Source organism: Geotrypetes seraphini, chromosome 13 (genome assembly GCF_902459505.1).
Source record: "Geotrypetes seraphini chromosome 13, aGeoSer1.1, whole genome shotgun sequence".
Classification (NCBI taxonomy): Eukaryota; Metazoa; Chordata; class Amphibia; order Gymnophiona; family Dermophiidae; genus Geotrypetes; species Geotrypetes seraphini.
In genome coordinates, this window is record NC_047096.1 from 1146884 (window position 1) to 1163671 (window position 16788).

Consider the following 16788-nt stretch of genomic DNA (forward strand, 5'->3'; position numbering starts at 1 on the left):
GTGCTAATGTTTAATGTTTAGGAGGAGTGTGTGGCACAGGGGTTGGATCTACAGCTTCCGCACCCTGGGGTTGTGGGTTCAAACCCCGCGCTGCTCCTTGTGACCCTGGGCAAGTCACTTAATCCTCCATAGCCCCAGGTACATTAGATAGATTGTGAGCCCACCGGGACAGATAGGGACAATCCTTGAGTACCTGATTGTTAAAACCGCTTAGATAACCTTGATAGGTGGTATATAAAATCCTAATAAACTTGAAACTTAAAAAGGAGAGAAAGCAGCTTTTAAACTGAGATGCGAGGGGAAGTTGACAGTTGCCCAGGAATGGATGGTTCGGTATGAGGTATCCTTGAAGGATATACCATTGAAACAAGATGTTTAGGGAGTCCCGGTAGAGAGGTTTCAGTAATGGTGAAAGAAAGCCAGGAGAGTGTAAGAGGAAGGCAGAGTACTGTATTTTCACGCATATAACGCGCGCGTTATACGCGTTTTTACCTACCGCGCATACCCCTCGCGCGTTATATGCGTGAGCGCGGTATACCAAAGTTTTAAAACATAGTTCCCACCCCGCCCGACGCCCGATTCACCCCCCCCAGCAGGACCGCTCGCACCCCCACCCCGAACGACCGCTCGCACGCGCTCCCATCCGCACCCGCATCCACGATCGGAGCAAGAGGGAGCCCAAGCCCTCTTGCCCGGCCGACTCCCCGACGTTCGATACATCCCCCCCCCCGGCAGGACCACTCGCACCCCCACCCCGAACGACCGCCGACTTCCCGACAATATCGGGCCAGAAGGGAGCCCAAACCCTCCTGGCCACGGCGACCCCCTAACCCCACCCCGCACTACATTACGGGCAGGAGGGATCCCAGGCCCTCCTGCCCTCGACGCAAACCCCCCTCCCCCCCAAGAACCTCCGACCGCCTCCCAGCCGACCCGCGATCCCCCTGGCGACCCCCACGACCCCCCCACCCCCCTTCCCCGTACCTTTGGTAGTTGGGCCAGAAGGGAGCCCAAACCCTCCTGGCCACGGCGACCCCCTAACCCCACCCCGCACTACATTACGGGCAGGAGGGATCCCAGGCCCTCCTGCCCTCGACGCAAACCCCCCTCCCCCCCAAGAACCTCCGACCGCCCCCCAGCCGACCCGCGATCCCCCTGGCGACCCCCACGACCCCCCCACCCCCCTTCCCCGTACCTTTAGTAGTTGGCCGGACAGACGGGAGCCAAACCCGCCTGTCCGGCAGGCAGCCAACGAAGGAATGAGGCCGGATTGGCCCATCCATCCTAAAGCTCCGCCTACTGGTGGGGCCTAAGGCGCGTGGGCCAATCATAATAGGCCCTGGAGCCTTAGGTCCCACCTGGGGGCGCGGCCTGAGGCACATGGGCCCAACCCGACCATGTGCCTCAGGCCGCGCCCCCAGGTGGGACCTAAGGCTCCAGGGCCTATTCTGATTGGCCCACGCGCCTTAGGTCCCACCAGTAGGCGGAGCTTTAGGATGGATGGGCCAATCCGGCCTCATTCCTTCGTTGGCTGCCTGCCGGACAGGCGGGTTTGGCTCCCGTCTGTCCGGCCAACTACTAAAGGTACGGGGAAGGGGGGTGGGGGGGTCGTGGGGGTCGCCAGGGGGATCGCGGGTCGGCTGGGGGGCGGTCGGAGGTTCTTGGGGGGGAGGGGGGTTTGCGTCGAGGGCAGGAGGGCCTGGGATCCCTCCTGCCCGTAATGTAGTGCGGGGTGGGGTTAGGGGGTCGCCGTGGCCAGGAGGGTTTGGGCTCCCTTCTGGCCCAACTACCAAAGGTACGGGGAAGGGGGGTGGGGGGGTCGTGGGGGTCGCCAGGGGGATCGCGGGTCGGCTGGGGGGCGGTCGGAGGTTCTTGGGGGGGAGGGGGGTTTGCGTCGAGGGCAGGAGGGCCTGGGATCCCTCCTGCCCGTAATGTAGTGCGGGGTGGGGTTAGGGGGTCGCCGTGGCCAGGAGGATTTGGGCTCCCTCCTGGCCCGATATTGTTGGGGAGTCGGCGGTCCTTCGGGGGGGGGGGAGGGATGTATCGGACGTCGGGGGGGGGGCATCAGGCTTTCAGGATGGGGACAGACCTTCAAGGGGGGACAGTGCACGGAAGTCAGGGGGGGTGAACGGAGAGTCGGGACAGCACACGGAAAGTCAGGGCGGGCGAAAGGAGCGTCGGGCAGCATGCGCGGTATACCCGTGAGCGCGGTATATCAAAGTTTTTGTGCAAATCATCGTGATTTCTGCGCGCTATATCCGTGTGCGCGTTTTATACGGGTGCGTGTTATTTGCGTGAAAATACGGTAGCCTGTAGTTACAAGGAAAAACCAGAATTTGAAGTGTCTGTATACAAATGCTAGAAGCCTCAAAAATAAAATAGTTAGATGAGGTACAAATTAGATAGAGTAGATCAAATTGGGGGGGGGGGGGTGTTGTGCTATATGTTAAAGAAGGAATTATGACAAAGAGCAGTGTGATATCCATATGGATAGAAAGTCCATGTGTGAAGGGAAGGAATATAAAGGTCCCATCCCCCAGGACAAAATGAGCAGACAGATGAAGAAATGTTTTCAGAGATTGGGCAACTGTATAATAATGGGTGATTTCAATTTCTCTCACTATCAAGGTAGCACACTTATAATATCAAAATTTTATAAATAAAATGATGTGCTAGCACTAATTGGGAGGGGGGCTGCTAATCCAGTGATTGCTATGTTTATTTTTCCAAATCTTTATTCATTTTTTCATCTTACATCAAGTATATCGTATTATATCAATTAAATCATATACATTACTTGAAATTTCCTATATACCATCTTAAATTCATAAAATATCTCCCTCCCTTACCCACCCTTTTCACAATATCCTAACCAAAAACAAAACAAAACATACATATAATATATTCATAAAAATTGATTAAAATCTATAATAACTATTAACCACCCCTCTTCCCATACTTATAATTATACTTTCAATGTAAAAAGGCGTCTAATCATTACAATAAATTATCAATGGCCCCCAAATCTTTTTAAAAGTATTATAATTACCTTTTTGTATGGCAATTACTCTTTCCATTTTGTATATATGGCACATTGAATTCCACCAGAAGGTATAGTTTAATCTAGTATAATTTTTCCAATTTTTAGTGATATGTTGAATGGCGACTCCAGTCATTATTAATAAAAGTTTATTATTTGATGAAATTTGAACTTTTAGTCTCATTGATGTTCCAAATAGAATTGTATCATATGATAAAGCTACATGGTTTTCTAATAAACAGTTAATTTGAGATCAGATTGATTTCCAAAAGGCCATGATACAGGGACAAAAGTACATTAAATGATCTAGAGTCCCTGCTTCTAGATTACAATGCCAGCATCTATTAGACTTAGAGCTATCCAACTTCTGTAATCTAACTGGGGTCCAAAATGCTCTATGTAACATTATGTGCATTATGGGAGGTGCCGGGGAAGGCCCTAAGGCTCTGATTGGCCCAGGTTGCTTAAGGCCTCCCTGTGAGAATCCATTTGCTGCTGTTGTATCCAGAATGAGTCCTTGGTTTCTTCTAGGCCCATATAGGCCTTAGCCTCTTGTAATGCCTCCTTACTTCTGTCCAAGGCCGAAAGGATTTGTCTCGTCTTAGCAGATAAAATTCTCTGTGATTAGTATGGAGAGTCTCTAAAGTTGCCTCTTATTTTTTTCTGCAGGTTCTCCACAGATGAGGGACAGTGCTGGTACACTTATAACTTCACCAAAGAGCCTCTAATCTTCACAGGGCTTGCAACAGAGCCAGGAGCCAGGTCCATGAATGTCAGCATCTGGGGGTTCCAGCAGTTTATTATCTCCAAGTCTTGGGTCTCCTACACCATGAACTTCAAAGATCTTCTCACAAGACCTTGTGGGTTTCAACTTTTTTTTTTTTATCCTCCCTTCTTTCTAGTTCTTTATGCTGGTAATTGCAAATAGTCTTTGCTCTACCAGGACACCTCATTCCTACCTTGCAGTGATCCCTACTAGTGCTGCCTGATTTGCCAATTAGAATCGATTCACCAATTCACTTCGGTGAATCGATTCGCTGTCCCAGAAAATTAGACTCACCGATTCAGCGACCCCCCCCCCCCCCCCCAACTTGGTGAGACCTGACCTACCTCATGGGTCACCTAAAACAGAAGCAGTTGCGGTGCTCTGAATAGGCTGCTTTGCAGCCTTCCCCACTGGGACTTTTCCTCTGCCGTGTCACTGATGTAATCTGTGACGGGGCAGGTCGGGAAGCAGCCCGTTCAGAGTGGTGCTGCTGCTGCTTTAGGAGGCTTTGGAGTTATGTCAGATTCATGATGGGAGGATTGGATAGGTGCTGCTGCATAAGGGGATGGGTAGGAAGGGTGGAAAGCTGCTGCTCAGGGGGATGAGAGGGAAGGAAAGACGCTGCAGTTTATTTGATATACCGCATTTCTTAACAATTGTAGTCAAATCAAGGTGGTTAACAAAGTTAAAAACAATGGGTACAAGATAAAAAAAATTTTAAAAACAGACGGGAAAGATAGATAACTGTAAACAAACTGTGACAAAAGGATATTTGGGGAAGGAATGAGTTACAATATTTATAAGGGAAAGGGGGAATTAATAAAACAAAGAGGTTAAGGGGATAAAGTTGTTTTTTTTGTTTATTCCGGGATAGGAAGTGTCTGTAGGCATTCACAGTCAAAAGCCTTTCTGAAATAATAAGCCTTCAGCTGCGACGAAGACTTTAAGAAAGTTTTCTGATCTCAGATAAAGTGGTAACAAGTTCCAAAGGCCCAGGGCCATCATTGAAAAACTTGACTTGTGGTTAGTATCCAGGAACATGTATCAAAATGATGGTACAATTAACAAATACTGAGAAGAGGAACGAAGATTCCTTGTTGGCATGTAAGGAATCGTATGACTGTACAGAAACAAAGGAAGGCCAGATGATCGAATTTGAAATGTAAACATTATATTTGTAAGAAATCCTATATGCTATTGGTAGCATATGTTCAGTTTTAAATAGCGGAGTTATATGATCAAATATGGAGTGGCGATAAAGCAAGTGAAGAGCCGTATTCTGGACAAGCTGAAGCCGTCGGAGTTGATACTGAGGAAGTTCTATTAACAGGTTAATCTTTACGAATGGGGTATATATCCAATCATGAACAGCAGGTGGAGACTGAAAACAAAACTGTAAGATAGTACATAAGATATCCCCTTCTCTGTTCTCATCAGTCTACTTCAGTCTCCAGCAGGTGTTGAGTGATCTGTACCCATCTCCCTTGGTAGGGCTGTTGGAATTGTTTAGGGGTTTCTAGTCCCTGTTTTTGGCTGGATTGAGCTTGCGTGGGCCCTGTTTGGGGGTCCGTCTGACCTCGGGGGTTTCAAACCCGGTGGGTCTTGAGCGAGGTCCCTCCCCCCATTTCTTCCTCCTCCCCACATTTTTTTAGAGGAGCCTCAGCAATCAGCCTTGCCCCCTAAATCAAGCAAGGCCTATTGCTTCGAGAGCCTGTGGAGTCTGTTCTGTTAAAAAAAAAAATCCTGAGGTAGTGCTGGTCTGGAGGGTTGTTTCCCTTTAAGAAAACTGTATTTTACTGTATTTTTTCAACTAACCGGCACTTTTTTATAGCTAGGTCGCGTATGGAGCAATGAGCACTTCTAAAGGGAAAAAGTGCTCATTGTGCTCCAGACGCGAGGCACTCGTGGCCGGCCTGTGCAAGCGGTGTGCAGGCCGATGCAGTGGAGGAGCTCCATCGGCAGTGGCTGCAGGCGCCCAGAGCTCCCCGCCACTAGTGCCTCGCGAGTTGGCTAGGAGCAGTGTGGAAGCCCGGTCTTCCCCCACCGCCCACGGAGGGATTCCCCGAACCGCCGACGGTCAGGGTACAAAGGATTCCCTCTCGGCTGATTTTTTTTTTTTTAACAGCTGATGCCAACGTGCCTGTTTTAGTGGCTGGGACTGTTCAGGTTTCCCAGCCGCTATAGGCCATGTAGGGAGCTTTTTTAGCGGGAACTTCACCATTTTCTCAGTTTGGCTCCTCCATTTTGTCTGCAACCTCAGGTGGTCTTCCCCCTGTATTGGAAAAACAGGGGCAGGTTTCTGCTGGGTCCCCTGCTGTGGCAGGGAGTCCCTTGGGACGCCTGGGTTTTTTTTCCCCCTGATTTAATTTTTTCTTTATGCAGAGCCTATTTTCAGGCGACTGGGAGTCCCACCCAGGGGATTTCGGGTAGTGGGGTTTCCTCCTTACCCCCTGTGGCTTTGCCTCCCTATTCTCCTTTGGAGTACTGCGTCCAATATTGGTCGCCGTACCTTAAGAAGGATATGGCGTTAGTCGAGAGGGTTCAGAGGAGAGCGACACGTCTGATAAAAGGTATGGAAAACCATATGCTGAGAGATTGGAGAAGCTGGGTCTTTTTTCTCTGGAGAAGAGGAGACTTAGAAGGGGATATGATAGAGACTTATAAGATCATGAAGGGCATAGAGAGAGTAGTGAGGGACAGATTCTTCAAACTTTCGAATAATAAAAGAACAAGAGGGCACTCGGAAAAGTTGATAGGAGACAGATTCAAAACAAATACTAGGAAGTTCTTTTTTACCCAACGTGTGGTGGACACCTGGAATGCGCTTCCAGAGGACGTAATTGGGCAGAGTACGGTACTGGGGTTCAAGAAAGGATTAGACAAATTCCTACTGGAAAAGGGGATAGATGGGTATAGATATAAGATTACTGCAAGGGTCCTGGACCTGTTGGGCCACCGCATGAGCAGACTGCTGGGCACGATGGACCTCGGGTCTGACCCAGCAGAGGCATTTCTTATGTTCTTAAGTACTCTTGTCAACAAATAAGGAGACAGAGGGAGAGACAGAGACTCCACCCTGGAGACTTGGGTAAGAAATTGCGCGAATAATGAAGAGGGCAGAGGCAATGCTATGAATGACAGGCAAAATTGAAGGGGACAAACTATCTTGGGCAACAAACACTCTATGCAAGCAGAAAGAATGGACGGCTATGTATACTAATGCTCGTAGCTTGGGCAATAAAATTCTGGAACTCGAAACAGAAATGAGAAATGCCGGGGGCATGGCTTGGAGCCGCAGTAAGATGGACGGGTAATATCGCAGCTCCTTCATGACAGGCTAATGTATTGGAAAAATAAGCTTTGAAAGATAAAATTTTTCAATTGTAACGGTGCTCCTGCGGATATAATGGCATCGTCAAAACAATCAAAGGGAGAGATGGCTGGAACAAGTGGAGTAAGTGCGAAGAGGTCAAAAACGGAACCACTGACCCCTTCAAAAGTTCCGTTGCCGGGTGAGGAAAGATGCGATATAGTGAATGAACTCAGACAGATTAAAGAAATTGTACTGAATAACTCCAGAAAAATACAGGAAGCCATTGATGAAGTGGCAAATCTTACAAGACAAATGGCAGTTATGGAAATAAAAGTGGACCAGTTGGAAAAAAGAACTGAGGCGAATGAAGTAGAAATTCGGCGGTTGAAGCCGGATAAAAAGTTGTTGGTGAGCCTTACAAGTGATTACATTACATTACATTACTTTACTGGCTTATATTCCGCCTGTACCTTGCAGTTCTAAGCGGATTACATCAGAAAGATATCTGGACATTTCCAGGAAGAGAAATACAATTAAAGAAGTTGGACCTAGTACAACAAAAAAGATAGCTGGACTTTTCCAGTAAAAGGAATACAATTTAAGGCGTAAGGTCTAAAGCAATTTTGATGAGATGATTCTAAGTGATCTTGAGGATTGTATTAACCGCAGCAAACGGAATAATTTGAGGATAATTGGTCTGCCGGAAGGTATAGAAAAAAGTGATCCTGTTTCATTTTTAGAAAACTTTTTACCTAAAATCTTGCCGCTAAAATTTAAATATCCTATGGAGTTCAAAAGAGCCCATAGAATCCCGACTCGAAGATCAGACAAACAGCTGGGACCGCGTCCTTTGATATTTAAGCTATTAAGATATCAGCAGATTGCAGAAATCCTGAGATTGTCTAAAGAGAACCGGAACCTGAAGTGTCAGGACTCAACAATTTATATTGTGCCTGACTTCGCCAAGGCTACGGCTCAGAAAAGGAAAAAAAATGTTGGAGCTGAGGCCAAAATTAAAGAGTCTAGGGGCAAGATATTGGCTGATATATCCAGCCATAATGAGGGTCACATATGAGAATAAGACTCTGAATTTTGAAGATCTGGAAAAATTAAATGAATTTTTAGAAAACTGAACGCCAGATGTCAATATAATTTATTTCAGTTGCAGTGAAAGAGCTGAGTGTATGAACGGAGTGATTTGAATAAACATTCTAAACGGCTTGGTAATAAAAGGAAAAAAAAAATTATCATCTTTTATGGTGGAGTAAAAGCTGGTGGGTTACGCTGCTCAAATTTTATGTAACGATTTGGAGAGAGGAAATGAATTTGAGAAGGAATTCAGCAAAGGAAATAAGTGCCGGAGTCAAAAACAACGGGATGTCAGAGATGTGTAATGGCGGCGCTAACTTTTGAAACCAGGAAGTGAAGCAGTGACGGACTGCAAAGTATGGTAGAGCATGGAAGAAAAGAAAAGTTATAAGTTTTAATACAAGTGCTTCTCTTTGTGAATGACTAAGAAGAATTGGATTGCAGACCAGACTTTTGGACATAATGGTGCAGTGTGGATTTAGATATACAGATAGTGTATTGAGTTTAGACTGGATGAGACATATTCCTGAAACCTGATTGAAGATGAGGTTCAGAGCATGAGGATTTTGGATTTACATATTAAAGGTCTACCAAGGCAGTAGGTTGATCGACTGTTTTGCAGATGAACTTCGATAACTTTTTGGATGTCTCATCCTGTTGTTCATTTTAATTCTGTGCTCTGCGTCAGTTACACAGTTTATTATGTAATGGGTCTGTTGGTGAGACTCATTTTGCCCTTAATAATGGGCTTTCTCAAGGCAAAGATTTAATAACCCCTTCTCTTGGGTCATGGTGCAGAGTTTTAATGTAAAAATTGGAGAAGAGGATGGGGAATTGAGAAGGTTTATGGCTCCTACATAGAGATGAAAATATATTTTAAGTCCTGCCTTAAGGAGCTTCTTTTATTGATATAATATAGATATGAAAGATGGTTATGCTCTCTGGGACCCTTGTCCCTCTCTTTCTTCTTGTTCCTTTCCTATAACCCTTCATTGGATTTCCTTTCTTCCTAACTCTGTAAACCATGCCGAGCTCTACGCTTGTGGAGATGACGCGGTATACAAACCTAAGGTTTAGTTTAGTTTAGTTTAGTTATGGTTTTGCTAATATGCATTGAGATATTGGTTTTCTTTTGGGGATACAAATGGATGAGTGAATGTGGAGCATAGTTTAATATTTAACAGTTATGCTAAGAACCTGAAGGATGACTGAAGGGATGATACATTGATAGCTGTGAATTATATGTAATGTGGGTGAAGATTATACAACAATGGTAGTTGGAATGTTGCATCAATATAAAGTTTTATTTATGCACTAAAATTTTTACTGTGCAGTATAGTTGATTAAATACGTAGAATGTGTTTATATTAAGTGAATAGAGAGGAGGGTATATTTGTTGTTTATAAATTAATTTATATGAGTTTTTTAAATTTTGTTTTAATTCTTTCAAAAATAATGATATGAATTGTATTGATGTCTTTAAAATTTAATTGATTAAATATATTTTAGTTTTTGTTTAATGAAAATGATATGAAGCTTAGATATTTTAATGATTTTTATGAATATATTTTATTTTTGCATAGGAAAAAAAAGTTTTAAGTTGAATAATTGTTTTTATTAATATGTGGGTAATAGATGAAGTGTATTTGTTGTGATTGTGTTAAAAATATTATTATATGGGGAATCTTTTATGATAGCACAATTTGATTATTGGTTGTTTTGGAATGATTTATTCTGTAAGGGGGGGTAATTAATGATTGAGTAATGTATAATTACTGGTTTTGAATTAATTCAAGTATTCCTAACAAATTTATATTATAGTCTTATAGTTTTACATATAAGGATATATATACCTGTCCTGTGGGAGTTTCTTGTCACTTGTTTCCACATGTGTGTTTCCAAGTTTTCACTTTTATTAAAGGAGGGGGGGTTGGGGAAGGGTGGAGGTATGGGAAGGGGGATGGGGGAAGGGTGTGTTATGTTTTTTTAATTCATGAATTTGGGAGAAGTGTAAAAGTTGATTTGTTTCAATATAATTTTATTTATTGGATAATTTATGGAAGTATAATTTATAATTAGTTACAATGGTTATTAAAATATTTTCGTTAAATGTAAATGGTCTAAATCATCCTATCAAGAGGAAAAAAGCGCTCTTATTTTTAAAGCAGCAAAATGCGGACATTTGTTTCATCCAAGAGTCTCATTTGTCTGCTGAAGAGTCTAAAAAAGCTGGAAGGGAACTGGGTGAAACATTGCTTTTTTGCTCCTGCGGTGAAGAAAAAGGCGGGAGTTGCTATTTTGGTTAATAAAAATGTAATTCAGTATTTAATATGATAGGTTTGATCCTTTAGGAAGATGGGTACATGTTGATATGAGTATGGGCAATACTACTTTGGCGCTTTTAAATGTATATGCCCCTAATTCGAACCAAATAAGAGTTTTTTAAATCTCTTCAACAGTTGGTTTTGCCACTGGCTGCTTCTAATTTAGTAGTGGCAGGAGATTTTAATGCTGTTATGGATCCTGTTATGGATAAAAAAACCTAGTAAAATTATAAAGTCATTAGGTTTGGATAATTTTGTACAATCTTCCAAGTTAATAGATATATGGCGTATTCATTTTAATGATTGGGAATTTTCTTTTTGTTCCCATGTTCATAAATCATTTTCAAGAATTGATTGTTTTTATTTCAGATCATTTAGTACAGCAAGTAATTCAGGCCTCCATAGATCCAATTATTTTCTCAGATCATGGAGGAGTGTGGGTTGAATTTAATGTTATTGATCAAGATCATAGTAGACCAGGGGTGTCCAATGTCGGTCCTCGAGGGCCGCAATCCAGTTGGGTTTTCAGGATTTCCCAATGAATATGTATGAGATCTATTAGCATACAATGAAAGCAGTGCATGCAAATAGATCTCATGCATATTCATTGGGGAAATCCTGAAAACCGGACTGGATTGTGGCCCTCGAGGACCGACATTGGACACCCCTGTAGTAGACCAATATGGAGATTTGATAATGCTTTGCTTGCAGATTCAAAATTTTGTGAAGAATTTCAACTAAAGATGGATGAATATTTTCAAATTAATAATACAGAGGAAATCTCTATGGAAACTTTATGGGATTCATTTAAGGCAACCATGAGAGAGCAAATCATTTCATATTCAGCTCATGTTAAGAAACAAATAAGAAAACAATTCTCTAACTTAGAACAAGAATTAAAGATTTTAGAATCAAAATTGATTGATAAATGGGAATATTCCACATTACAAGCTCTCTTAAAAACTAAATGCAAGTATAATGAGATTTCTTCTAAACTAGTAAGGAATGATATCTTTGTGCAGCAAGCTTTGTATTATGGAAGCTCTAATAAGGCGGGAAGATTACTGGCTAATTATCTTAAAGTTAAGAAAAAGAAAGCAAAAATAAGTATAATTAAGGATGAAAAAGGTGATACACATTCTCAAATTGGTCCTATTTTAAAACAATTTTTAAATTTCTATAAAGACCTGTATTCTTCTGAGCCTTATTTAGATAGGGAAAAGGATGGCTTTGGATTTTTAAATTTAATTGAGGGACCAAAAGTTCCTGATCATATAAAAAGAAGTTTAGAAGAACCTATATCACTAAAAGAATTACAAACAGCATTGAAATCTCTTAGAGTTGGGACCACTCCAGGTGGTGATGGCTATACTGTAGAGTTTTATAAGTCATTTCAAAGTACTCTCTTACCCCATTTATTAAATTTGTATTTGACTCAACTAAATAAAGGTTGTATTAAAGGTACTATGGCAGAATCATTAACGATTGTTTTGCCAAAGCCAAATAAGGATGCTACATTGGTTTCATATTACAGGCCTATTTCTTTAATTAATGTGGATGGGAAATTATTGGCTAAACTTTTAGCATTACGATTGGCAAAAGCTCTTCCTTATATAATAGGTATGCAACAAACGAGTTTTGTTGCTCAGAGACACTCTTCCAATAATACCAGATTAGCTCTACAGATGTTATATTTAACAAAGGATTTAAGAGATCCGGCCTTTTCAGTGTCATTAGATGCAGAGAAGGCTTTTGATCGGGTAGAGTGGGCCTTTATGTATCAGGCGATGGAATGGTTTGGTTTGGGTTCAGGTTTTATACAAATTATCCAAACGTTGTATAGCTCTCCTGTTGCTAGATTATATATCAATAATAAGTTTTCAGATTCTTTTAAGTTGCAAACGGGGGTTAGACTAGGTTGTCTTTTGTCTCCTTTGCTTTTTGATATAGTTCTTGAACCCCTGCTAATAGCTATTCAACAGGTAAAGGAGATTCAGGGGATTCCTCGTTCTGGAAAAGAATATAAAGTATCTGCTTATGTAGATGATATACTACTTCATTTGAGAAATCCGGAAACAACCATTCCATGCCTGCTTGAGTTGATTGAGAAATTTGGGAAGTTCTCGGGATATAAAATAAATTGGACTAAATCAGAAGTTCTTCCTTTAAATGTATATTGTACAAAGGGTTTATTTGATTCTTTTCCTTTTATATGGAAGGAGGAAGGAATAGAATATTTGGGAATTTGGATTAAAAATACATTTGATGAGACAATAAAAGTGAATGAAAAATCTTTATTGCAAAAAGTTACAGAGCTATGTGAGCAATGGAATCCGTTGCATTTATCTTGGTGGGGAAGAGTACAAACTGTAAAGATGATGATTTTGCCTGTTTGTTACTAAATGTTTTGTTTTATAAATCTTTATTCATTTTCTTATGTTACAGCAAGTGGATTACATAAGTTCAATTGAAACTTGGATATACACACTTGATAAACTCATAATAAATATCAGTGAAACATTTTTTTTTTCCTTTCTGAAGCAAAGTATAAAATATATTTTAATATATAAGAATTTTAAATTATATAATACATATTGAATATAATAGTTTCCCATCCCCTCCCCCCTCCCTTCCAGTCATTAATACATATTTTTATTGTATTCCTTTCTGTTATTGGTATAATAATTTAAATTATTAAAATATTTTGTAATAACCAGAAAGATGCTCCCCTCCCTTTTCCCTTCCTATCACATATTTTAATTATGGGAAAATTTATCATTCTTTACAAAAATCTGTTAATGGTCCCCATATTTTTTGAAATTTATTCATATATCCTTTTTGTGTTGCAATAGCGAGTTCCATTTTGTATATGTGGCATACCGAATTCCACCAGAAAATATAGTTTAATCTGTCATGTTGTTTCCAATTGAATGTGATTTGTTGTATTGCTATTCCAGTTAAAATAAATAGAAGTTTGTTATTACTTGATGAAATTTGACTTCTTGCTCTCATGGTTGTTCCAAATAATATAGTATCATATGTCAAGGCTACCGGATTTTCTAACATCCTATTAATTTGGGGCCAAATTGATTTCCAGAATTATAAGATAAATGGACAAAAGAATAAAAGATGGTCTAATGTCCCAACTTCAGTATGACAGTGCCAGCATCTATTAGATCTTGAGCTATCTATTTTTTGTAAACGAACAGGGGTCCAAAAAGCTCTATGTAGAAGAAAAAACCAAGTTTGTCTCATAGATGCTGACACTGTACATTTTAACCTCCAAGACCAAAGCCGTGGCTATTGAGATGCACTAATCTGATGCTTTATCTCAATGCTCCAAATGTCTCTAAGACCATTTTTTGGTTTTTTATTTATAAATCCGGATATTATTTTATACCACTGTGCGGCTTTATGTCCTATTGAGTCCATCTGGAAACACAAGAATTCCAAACTGTGATATTTAGTAAGGTTTTTCCATTCAGGGAACCCTACCTGAATAGACTGCTTCAATTGCAACCATTTAAAATATTGTGTTTTATTAAGACCAATTGTTGCAATTGTGAAAACTCCAGCAACTTTCCATTTTTTATTACATCATCCAAAATACAAATACCTGCTATCATCCAGTGTTTCCAGATGACTTTAAAACCGCCAATCTTGATCTTGGGGTTTAGCCATATCGTTTGAGTAGTTGATTTACTAATTGGAATTTGAGTTAGATTACTTATGTATCTTAGAGTTTTCCAGGTATCCATAAATATTTTATGATCTTTATATAACCTTGGCATTTTGATACTAATTACATGACTAAGACGTAATGGAAACATAAGCCTCCATTCCAGCCAGAACCAGTCTGGAATATTATCAGTGGGCTCTGGGAGGATCCAATACATACCATGACGTAAAATATAGGCTTGATGATACCTATAAAAGTTGGGAAAATTTACCCCTCCCTCCTTAATTGGTTTTTGCAACGACACTAGAGCAATTCTTGGTTTTTTATCTAGCCAAATAAATTTTGTCAAAATCCTATTTAATTTTGTATAAAAAGATTCTTGAAAGAAAACTGGTATCATCCCCATTTGGTAGCAAACTATAGGCAAAATCATCATTTTAACTGTTTGTATTCTTCCCCACCAAAATAAATGTAAAGGATTCCATTGCTCACACATTTCTATCACTTTTTGTAATAAACATTTTTCATTAATTTTCATTGTTTCATCTACTGTTTTTGTTATCAAAATTCCAAGGTATTTAATAGACTCTTCCTTCCAAACAAAAGAGAATGTATCAAATAAACCTTTTGTACAATGTACATTTAGTGGAAGAACCTCTGATTTATTCCAGTTAATTTTATATCCTGAAAAATTTCCAAATTTCTCAATCAGTTCAAGTAGATATGGAATGGTGGATTCTGGATTCCTCAAATATAATAGTAAATCGTCTGCATAAGCAGATATCTTATATTCTCTGTCTGAATGAGGTATACCTTGTATCTCCTTTGCTTGTTGGATAGCTAATATTAAGGGTTCTAAAACAATATCAAACAGCAAAGGAGATAAGGGACATCCTTGTCTAACTCCTCTCTGTAGATTAAATTTTTCTGAAAACGTGTTATTAATATATAATCTAGCAGAAGGGGAGCTATATAATGTTTGTATCATTTGTATGAATCCAGGACCTATACCAAACCATTCCATTGCTTGATACATAAAAGGCCATTCTACTCTATCAAAAGCCTTTTCTGCATCCAATGATACTGCAAAAGTAGGTTCATTCATTTTTTTTGTTAAATATAGCATATGGAATGTTAATCTGGTATTGTGAGATGAATGTCTTTGAGCAACGAATCCTGTTTGATGCATACCTATGATATGGGGGAGAGCATTAGCCAATCTTAACGCAAGTATTTTTGCTAATAATTTTCCATCTACATTTATTAAAGATATTGGCCTATAGTTTGAGACCAAAGTGGGATCTTTATTAGGTTTTGGCAAAACAATAGTTAAAGATTCTGATATAGTGCCGTTAATACAACCTTTATTAAGTTGATATTGATAAAAGATTTAATAAATAGGGTAATAAAAAATTTTGAAATGTTTTATAGAACTCAACTGTATATCCATCACCACCTGGAGCGGATCCAACTCTAAGGGATTTCAAAGCTGTTCCTAATTCTTTTAGTGATATTGGTTCTTCTAAACTTCGTTTTATATGTTCAGGAATTTTTGGACCCTCTAACATTTTCAAAAATTCTAAACCATCTTTTTCTTTATTTATATAAGTCTCGGAAGAATAAAGAGATCTATAAAATTTTAGGAATTGTTTTAAAATAGGTTCAATTTGTGTAAATGTGTCACCATTTTCATCTTTTATAGCAATTAATTTTGTTTTCCTTTTTTTTTTGCTTTAAGATAGTTTGCCAATATTCTTCCCGACTTATTTGAGTTACCATAATACAATGTTTGCTGAGAGAATAAATCTTTCCTGATCATTTTAGATGAGATCTCATTATATTTACCTTTTAGTTTTAATAATTCTTGTTGAATAGAATATTCCCATTTTTCTATAAGTTTTGATTCTAAATTTTTAATCTCTTTTTCTAAGATTAAAATTTGTTTTTTAATCTGTTTTTTAAGAAAAGCCGAATAAGAAATTATTTGTCCTCTAATTGATGCCTTAAAAGCATCCCATAGAATTTCTCTATTAATCTCATCTTTGTCATTTATTAGAAAAAATTCTTTCATTTTTGTTAGAAGATTTTCACAAAACATTGGATCAGCTAACAATGTATTATCCAACTTCCAAATTGGTCTATTATTATTTTGATCTATGATTTTAATTTTGATCCATACTCCACCATGATCAGATAAAATAATAGGATCAATGGCAGCCTGTGTTACCTGATGTGCTAGATGATTTGAAGTAAAAATATAATCTATTCTTGAAAAAGAATTATGAACATGAGAACAGAAAGAAAATTCCCGACCATCAAAATGAAGTATTCGCCATATATCTGCTAAATCGCAAGATTGAATCAAATTTTCTAATCCCATAGATTTCATAACTCTACTTGGGTTTTTATCTAATAAAGGATCCATTACAGCATTGAAATCCCCTGCTACTATAAGATTTGAAGTAGCCAGTGGTAAGATCAGTTGTTGAAGAGTTTTAAAGAATTCATTTTGGTTCGAATTAGGGGCGTATATATTAAACAACGTCATGGTAGTATTTCCCATATTCATTTCTACAA

General features: G+C 39.7%; 1 protein-coding gene across 1 annotated transcript in view; it reads left to right on the forward strand.

Moving 5' to 3' along the window:
- The window catches only part of SORT1 (sortilin 1), a 123177-nt gene that overhangs the window by 66792 nt on the left and 39597 nt on the right, over positions 1-16788 (forward strand). Inside the window, exon 14 of the mRNA XM_033918152.1 lies at positions 3710-3900. Coding sequence (XP_033774043.1) covers positions 3710-3900 — 191 coding nt within the window. The remainder of the gene's footprint in view (positions 1-3709; positions 3901-16788) is intronic.